This window comes from Amblyomma americanum, chromosome 3 (assembly GCF_052857255.1).
Source record: "Amblyomma americanum isolate KBUSLIRL-KWMA chromosome 3, ASM5285725v1, whole genome shotgun sequence".
In the NCBI taxonomy this organism is placed as follows: Eukaryota; Metazoa; Arthropoda; class Arachnida; order Ixodida; family Ixodidae; genus Amblyomma; species Amblyomma americanum.
Window position 1 is genome coordinate 81,476,935 of NC_135499.1, and position 9,257 is coordinate 81,486,191.

Below are 9,257 nucleotides of genomic sequence, written 5' to 3' on the forward strand. Positions count from 1 at the left end.
GAGCGACCATCATTCTGACCTTCGTTGACCGAGCACTTGTTTAATCGCTGCGCCGCTGAACTGCATGATTTATGTTGGAGGACACGAGTTAGCCCCAATAAACAATTTTCTAGTTGGACGCAAGCTTCCTTGTCGTCATTCTGGCCTGACTAACATTAATAGAACATACAGAACCAATCAGTACAAGCTGCGTATGTTGCCACAGATATTGACATGTACTGAGTATTGCAATTTCAGAAAGTATGTATGTCTAATAAGTGACTTCAGCTACCATAAAGAGCGCCATTTTTTGTTCTCCACGTATATTCAACCTGCGGCGTGTCCTGAAACTTCCTAGAATATTTGGTTTAAATATCATTGTAAAAGACATCAGATTATGGACTCGAATGCCGAATGCCCTCTATTTTCTTAAATTCAGGGGATTTTACTAACATGTAAGTACTGCAAATGTTCATTTTCTGTTCCTTACATTATAAGCTCAGCCATCTGGTATAACGCGCATTGCTGTGAGGTTTTGTGGAGCTCCGTTAAGTTGCGGAAAACTTCTTTTTGTGGTGCTACATTGTTTCCTGAATGACGTGAGGAAAGTTCATGCTCAATCGAAAGCAAGGATGAGGCTACATATATGCAGGAGAATAATGCAAAGATGGTAGTCATCGCCTCACAGATAAGTTTGCTCGCTCGTAAAGGCCGATTTTATTAAGACAGAGCGCAGTTCCTAATTTTGCTTTGCTGGCAGTTAGTTCATGCTTGCAGTTACTTAAACAAGTGACTTAATTTTCGCATTGTCATGTGGTGTGATGGGCGGTCGTGAGACGCCGCCAAACTTCAAAATGCCTTTCCAAGAGGAAATCTTGGAAGTCGCGTGCGTGCAGCGTGCTCTCCTCCAGCATCCAGGGTTGGGTTCCGTCTATAACCGCTCCTTTCGCGAATGGCATGACGCGTTTTCCTGGGTAGCACCATGAATTCTTGCTAGTGCCGCTGTTGTGCAAACTTAAAGCATCTGCGCTTGAAATTTCAGTAGCTATATTTGCTCTGCAGAATCCTTTACTCTTTGAAACTTGCCATCCAAGTATTACATGCCGCATATCATTCTACACACTCCTAAATAACCTGCCGGAAGACGAACTATAGAAGCTGAAAGCCTTGCTTTTTAGCCAAATATAAGGGTGGAACCTGTTGACGTTTGTGATCGAAGCATACGCTCGACCATACACAGTCCGGCTCAAGGAGTGAGCGCGCAAACGTTAATCCGTTGTTTCAGATTTCGCCCATGGGAAAGGGCCTGACTACGCGGTCTTTGCGTAAAGCGTAAAGGGCAAAATATAAAGGCTTGACAGTTACCACTGACGCGGGCCGAATTGGGAGCGAGCGCGCGTTCTCCTTCGGAGTGAACGGCGGTCGCAGCGGCGGAGCGGTGTGGCATTGGCGACCCCACCGAGGTGCGGCGGGAGGCGGAAAGCGGAAACAGACCCCATTGCGAAGGCCGTAAGAAGAAAAGCGCGCGCTCTCTTCGAGACCGGCCGTGGCAGGACGAAGAGCTTCGCCACTCACTTGTGTGCGTCTGCCTCGACAGCACGTACCAGAAAGCCGTTTTGCGCGCGCGCGCGCGCGCGCTCGTCCTTTCTCGCTTGCGCTTGGTGGCTTGGGGAGAGAAATTTGATTCGCGCGCGCGCGCTCTCAAGTTTGCAGGTGGGAAATCTCTTTCGCGTGCGCGCGCTCCTGCTTTGTTCTCCCGCGCTTGGACACCCTAATGAAAGTAGCCTGTTTTGCGCGCGCCCTTGATAATCGTGCTCTTTCGCTCACGCTTGAACGCCGTAGTACGTGAAGTGGGTGTGCAGCGATGTACACGCTTAGATGTGGTTTCAAGAAGATAGCCGACAGTGACGCTTTTTTTCGCAGTGCGAACATAAAAAAGGGACACCTGTTGGTGGCTCATGTGCACTGCGTTGAGCAGATTGTAGAAGAGAACGCTGTCTTCGTCAAGGCGAAGTGTTTCACAGGTGAATGACTGCATCGTTTACGACGTGGAATTTGAGGCAACTATTTCACCTTTTTGCATGATCAATTTAGCAAACGTTCAGCTTTGTAGGGTAACCGCAACCATTCGGTGCGCTTAGTGTATGTTTGTCGCGCTTGTTGAATGTGAATTAACAGAAATAAATCGTTTGTTTGGATCATCAATGCCGAGCTTCGATATATATATATATATATATATATATATCTTCATAGAATTGTGCATTCACATGCATGCCAACAAACTTGGACGTTTGCACTGCAAGCGACTTAATTTTCGCTAACGTGGCAGTTTCGGCTTCTGTGTCCTTGCCCCTTCGTGCGCTGGAGGCTTCCGTCATGGTAATTTTCTCGTTTTTTTTAATCCATTCCGCGAAAAATTCGAGCAATTTCGACTCCGCAAAATGTTGCTTCAGTTTATTTCAGTGATGTAGGTCGCTATTGCGAAAGCATTACCAACCCAGGTTCAGAGAGATGAATCAGCAACGAAATCCGGCGTCGACGTTGAGCGGAAAGAGTGGTCATAAAAAAATAGGCTTGACGTCATCAAGACTAGGGCGACTAGTGAATGGGTACGCACTGTAGACGGTTATAGTGACGTCATATGTTGTTTTACTCCTCGCCCCGAAAACGGTGTACACATAGACACCCAATGGCCTTCATGGTGAAGGCCTTTAGGTCAAATTGCTTAAGGGTGAAGGCCTTGATGTGAAATGCGTTTGCCCAAAAGGTTCGTTTGGGTTCGTTTATGGGGGTTTAACGTCCCAAAGCGACTCAGGCTATGAGAGACGCCGTAGTGAAGGGCTCCCGGAAATTTCGACCACCTGGGGTTCTTTAACGTGCGCTGACATCGCACAGCACACGGGCCTCTAGAATTTCGCCTCCATCGAAATTCGACCGCCGCGGCCGGGATCGAACCCGCGTCTTTCGGGCCGGCAGCCGAGCACCGTAACCACTCAGCCACCGCGGCGGCTCTGCCCAAAAGGTCTTCACAGCAAATGTTTTGGGCCTTTAGGTGTAGACGTTCAGGGTAAATGACATTGACCTAAAGGCTCCGACCCGAGGGCCTTTACTGTAAATATCTTCAACATAAAGACCTTTAGCATAAACGTATTCACTCTAGAGGCGTTTAAGGCTAGTACGAGTTAGCAGTTAGTAAACAAGTATAGGTAACTTGTAGTTCACAATGAGACACAAATGCTTTCGCATTCAAAGCACGTAGGTATTCTTAACTGTACTCCGTAATTTTTTTTACAGCTGGTATGGTCATGCCCGTTAAAGCGCCAGTTTAAGATTTGGCATAGCAAGTGTACTTGCAAGGCTGGTATCCAGGGGCACTGCAAGCACGCTTTCATCAGAGGACGTGATGGACTTCTTCCCTAGTGAGTTTGCTGTGACAGCCCGTTTCAAAAAGTTGCTCATTTTCCTCTAACCACATTTGTGTAGTGTTGGTAATAGGTATTTGTTGAATAGACAACTATTATATGGTTAATACTCTCATTAGATAAGCGCATTCAGCCCACATTATGTTCTGAACGCTTAATTTGTAGACACACAGTGTGACATCATTTCACCTTCGCATTCTTAAACAGGTCAGAAAACCAGTTACCCAGATGTGAAGCCTGCCTCATGCACTGTACTGCTCGAGTATCCAGAGATAGCATGCTCACTGCAAGAAGTGCTAGAGCTCACGACGCAACACGCAGACAAAGTGATCTGCAAAGAAGTCCTTGATGAGGTTGTTGAGAGGGCTTCAACAGCTGTTGAAAGAGAGCTCCTGGAAGACCTGTTGGCTCCAATGTTGATAAGGCCTGTCTACCATCACCTGGAAATTATAGATGATAAGGACACGCAACCAAAGGACTTCTTGTCTGAACTGAGTTCCGACCAGAAAGAAAAGTACAAGCACAAGATACTTTTTCACGGGAGTGTTGCTGACCTGCCTATTCTTACTCAGGGCCAGGCGAACTGTGCACGGTACTGTGGATTCTAATAGACAACTTGCATACAGCATGAATATCAGACAGTCAGCATTGCTCATTTTTTCATTATCTAGATGGCATGTGGAGCGCAGGCTGAGGATCAGCGGGTCTAAAGCCCACACAGTTGTCACGAAAAAATGCGACGCCGGACTTCAAAAGGCTGCCCAGCAACTGTCAAAGGCCACCACCTACGCAAGTGCTGCAATGCGTTACGGTTGGTTTCCTGAATCCATGAGAACCTGGTAAAATGAAAATGATGTTATAGTATTGCAGTCTATTGCGAGCCTTGACTTTTTCCATTAGAGACGCCCCTTACACACCAAATTTTTAGTACTTAAAGTAACTATCATGTGTTACTGTTTAACAGGCATCAAGACAGAAGGTGCAGCTCGACAGAGCTTAGAACAGAAACGTGAAGCATGCATTGTCCAGGTATGTAGCTGTTTTGTTTTGCTATACATGGATTCCACTCTTAATAATTAAGCAATGTGTTCATTGTAAATTTTTAGAGAAATGCTTATAGCCATGTTCTGCTTTCCAGACAGGATTGGTGGTTCTGCCGCAGCAGCCTTGCCTTTGCTGTAGCCCTAATGACCTTGTCCAAATTGGGGGCGAGGCAGTTCTCATCGAGATAAAGTGCACTTTCAAGTTTAAGGATAGCCCATTTATTAACTATAAAGAAACGATATACCATCTCCCCTATCTCACGTTCACCGATGACATAATCACACTCAAGAAAACGCATCAGTACTACACACAGGTGCAAGTCTCGTTGTATGTGCTCAATTTTCAGAGAGCACCCCTGTATGTTTATTCACCAAATCAGTCAGTGATAGTAAGCGTGACTCGAGATGAGCTTTTCCTTTGGGAGGTTATCCCAAAGCTGGAGCATTTTTATTTCAAGTTCTTTATGCCAGCGTTGTTTTAGCCTCATATTCTGATTTTTGTGTTTCCATCTGTTTATAATTTTTTGATAAAATATGTTGAAATCCTGCTTCTGTGATCACTTGAATCAATTTTAAAATATTTTAAGTCCGTATAATATCTTCTATGTGCACTGGAATGGGAATATATTGTTGTGTTAAATGTTTGCAAAATAATTGGCCATGGCTGTGTTGCTTATCGCAATAAAATATATTCCTGTTTTTGTGCAATCAGCATTCATCCGCCTTTAGCCACCGGCAGCATGTGGTTGTTTTTTCTTGTGCTTTTATTAATATGCCATCGCTGAAAACTGTAAATTATGTTTTAAAAGAATGACATCTCCTATGCTCCTTGGTGTTGGTGACTGTAGGCTTCCGTCATGTCTTAACGAGCACCTCTTTCCATTCTCTTGTCTGCTAAAAACTGATACGGCCATTACTGAAGACCGGCCACAAATCCCTAATTTCACCCAGGTTTCTAACTGTGATCATTGAAGTGCTAATTATCACAAATCAGTTAACCGGCTAAATAGCTGCCTTTATTCACCTATTCTGTTATAGTTGCTGATGCTGGTACAATTATTATGCCCCAAAAACAGTCTTCATCCCTCAAAAAGCCTATTTTTGAAAATTAGTCTTCCCTAAAACGCCCAGCATAACCATGTTTGCGATGGGAGCATCATGCAGTTTTAGCACAGCACTGACGTGGAATATTTTATTTCGAACTTGAATGCACTTAAAGACATGCAGCTGCTGCCATCAGTGACAAGGGTTAAGTACATGCATGGCTTATTGTTTTTGTCTAGCGTATTCTGGTCTGGCTTGCCACTAAAACCCACGTGCTGCTAAAACAAAGGCGCATTGTTGTATGGGTACAATAAAACTCAGGATGAATTTTGAGTTCTGTGCTTATGCATGAACCCACTTCGTGACTTGGCTGAAAGTCCGTGCAGGTCCCAAGTGGGCTACTCGTATATGGAAGTCAAACAGAGCATTTCAACAAGCTTCATGCAGTTTAATTTGCTTAATGACAGCACAATCTCTAGAAGGTAGCCATCGAGCGAGGTGAGACTTAGTGTCTCATTTCTTTACAATAGGTGGCTGCGTGTTGACAAGGGCAGAGCAAACAGAAAGCACTTTGCTCATGTGGGTAACCAAGCTTAGAGGTAGTCTGTTGGATAAGATCTTGTAAATTTTTTAACCTCTGAATGACGCGCTCAACGTGAATGCGTACAGCCGCAATTTTGTAAGCATTGTCCATGGCCTCTTCAGACATATGACCCCCAGCAGAATTAAATGGGAGCATGAGTAGAATTCCACCTTTTCTTTCTACGTTTGTCCTAATGCTAGGAAACCCTTTGTCACTTAGGACGAGATCGCCAGGTTTGATGAGCTCTAGGAATCCAGAGTCTTGAATGATGAAGGAGTCAGTATGCCGCCCAGCATACACCTTAGACACAAAGGCTATCATCCCATTGGGGATGATGCCTACAAGAAACTTTACTGTGTAGCCTGCTTTGTAGTTGGAGTATAAAACATGCTGGCAATCTGGTTTTGACGGCATTGTGACGTTCCTTGTGTGTGCTACGAGGGTCCGCGTTCGACGGCGCGGCGTAGATGGAGCCCCCAGTGGCGGCAAAAGCACTCAAGGGAAAGCAATTCAGCTGGAAGAGAGGAGATCGGCGACAGCCGGTCTCGTTTTGGAAGCAGCCAGCACACATGTTTCTACTGTATATGGCTGCAACCAAATTGAGTGGGATTGCTTTCGGGCCTGCCGCCATGGACCGCACGGAGAAGACCCAGGTGACAGCTGCGTCCAATTACCGAGCCATACTCGTTGAGAGTGAACGACCAAAACGAAGGGGTTTAAGCACAACCGGACCCCGTTTCCTTAGTGTCGGCACGTGTCGAACGCCGCCGCCGCGGGGAGACGGGCGTTATCTGCCCCAATTGCCGTGACCGTGCCGGGGACAAAGGGCCTCGTTTCGGCGGGCCTGGCCCCGTGACAAGACGGCGGGCATCATCACCAACACTCCCGAGCACATCCTAGGACAAGGGACCACTTTCCCGGCCTTTTAGTGACATCGCGTTCCGGCCTTGAGTGGCGAGTGTCATTTGATGGAGAACGGAGGTCGGTGACCCGCGGGAACCGTCAGCGGGCCAGAGACCGTCTACCACAGCCGACGCTACCTCGACGGCAACCTTCTTTCCCTCGGATTCAACACGTGACGGGGGCGAGACCATAAGTGCGGTGGTGTGTTTGTGCGCCCAAGTGAAAGCCCTAGGCCCCTCCCACTCCGGCGTGGGCGTCCTCAACCTATTGAATGTGGGGAATAAGAAGGATATAAAAATCGACAAGGAGTACGGAAGAAAAAACGCTCAGGACATCGTTCGCCAAGGGGGCCTTCAGCGCCGAAGCCCGACGGCGTGAAGCTTCTGCCAGCAACCGTTCGAGCTCAATTCCGGAGCCCCTTCATCGTCCCCATGAACTCGTCGGCACGTAAGCTCGGACACCCCAGCCTCTGATGTATAATCATGTATAATTATTGAATATATCTGTTTGTTTAAACTGAGCCATACGGTGTCTGCCTCTCCGTCCCGTGTGGACCTGCGCATTATGGGGGGGGGGGCGTCACAGCATCTCTGTACAGATTTCACTGCAGTCTATAATGAAACTACAGTTAGGGTAGTTTACTTTAAATGCAGGTGGCATGGACAGCTTGATGACTTCTCTTGGTGGCACGTAGACCCATTCCTGCTGCACCACACTCAAGATCTCGAGCATTTTCTTGAAGATATTTGACGCAGTTGTCGCACTCACTCCTAACATAACTGCCAAGGCGCTGTATGTTATCCCAAGGCGAAGTTTAGCCAGAACAAACATAACTTATCCTCACGTGTGATATCTGTGCTCTTGTACCTAGAGGTATGTAGCAGGTTCAACAACAGGCTGAATACTGGGAGTGTCACACCACACACGTCTTGTAGTGCTTCTTCATTTCCTCGCAGTGAGTTAAAGCCTTGAAAACCACACCTTCTTCGCCAACTTCCACCCGTCCCAGTGACGTATATAGAAGCAGAGCGAACATCAACATTACATGCTGATAAAACAGCAGCAACTTTAGGAAGACAATAATTTTTTTCCTGGATGTTCAACCATTAAGGAGACAAAAATGCCGGTTCCTATATAAATAACAACCAAAGATGTACAAACAAAACAGAGAATGAAAAGTTCAATGAAGGTTCAACCTGGTCGGTCTGCTCGGTGTGAGTAACTTGAGCAGATGCTTCATCACAATTCGTCATTGAGAGAAAGATAGTAAGCTTTCCAGTGGCTGGAGACTGTTTGGCATGCCTGAAATAGCAAAAAAAAATTTTGTTTGCAAAGCATATGGTTTTGGTATGCTCCAAAGTGTTGTGAGAAAAAGACCAGATAGAGTGCAATCATAATGACAACTTTCTGGAGTATAAAAACATTTACATCGCAACATCTACAATAATACTGGGTGCTTACAACATCAGCCTTTGTTACTAGTGAAAGGCCTCCTGCAGTAGGAGACTGCAGATCATCCGTGTCACTTGTTAGCATCCCATCATCTTCAAATTTGTCACTGCAGTCCATTTGGGGTTCATGTTCCTCTTCGGTCTCGTCTGCACTGACTGAATCTTCGAGTGTAGGTGCTGTTGGCACTGACTCTGTGGTGGTTTGTGGCAAATGTCTCTTTTTTATACTGTGTAGCCTAGATAAAGCTGCCTGAATCAAGCGCCGCTGACACCAGTATTGAAAAATAAAGACAAAAATAAAATATAACAGCTCTGTTGGGAAAGTAGCAGGCACATATCTGCCATACACCGGTGTCTAGTGCAATGCATTACCACTTCTGTCAATGCGCGTACACGATAGCCTTACACATTTAGACGATAGCCTTACACACCAAGGAACAGACGAGCAACTACTAGAGGAAGTCAAGGTCAAATGCTACGGCAAAGACCAAGTCGAAAGTTATAAAGAAGAATACCGCGGAGAAGACAACCCCACGATAGACAGACCCATCACGAGAGAAGAAGTGATGGAAGCGGTCGCGTCGGCAACAAAAAACACAGCGGCAGGAGCAGACAAGATCCGAAACTCCTTAATTCGCAACCTCAACGACGAGGCAATAGACCAACTGGCCAAATATCTAAACACGCTATGGCAGGAAGTAAGAGTCCCGGCGGAATGGAAACACGCCGTCGTCGTGATGATCCCGAAACCAGGCAAGAAACTACAGATAGAGAACCTCAGGCCGATATCACTCACGTCGTGCCTGGGGAAGCTCTATGAGAAAATAATAAC

The 9,257-nt window shown here is 46.3% G+C and overlaps 1 protein-coding gene across 2 annotated transcripts in view; it reads left to right on the plus strand.

Moving 5' to 3' along the window:
- LOC144124691 (uncharacterized) overlaps positions 1 to 7,489 on the plus strand; it is a 202,869-nt gene extending 195,380 nt beyond the window's left edge. The window contains exons 3-4 of one of the 2 annotated variants that reach the window (XR_013313258.1): positions 3,274 to 3,398; positions 4,073 to 7,489. Coding sequence is in view for 1 of the 2 variants with exons in the window: in XM_077657524.1 (XP_077513650.1) it covers positions 3,383 to 3,398; positions 3,609 to 4,009 (417 nt within the window). In the remaining variant the exon portion in view is untranslated. The other variant, XM_077657524.1, reaches the window with a different exon arrangement.
- Positions 7,490 to 9,257: the final 1,768 nt, after the last annotated feature.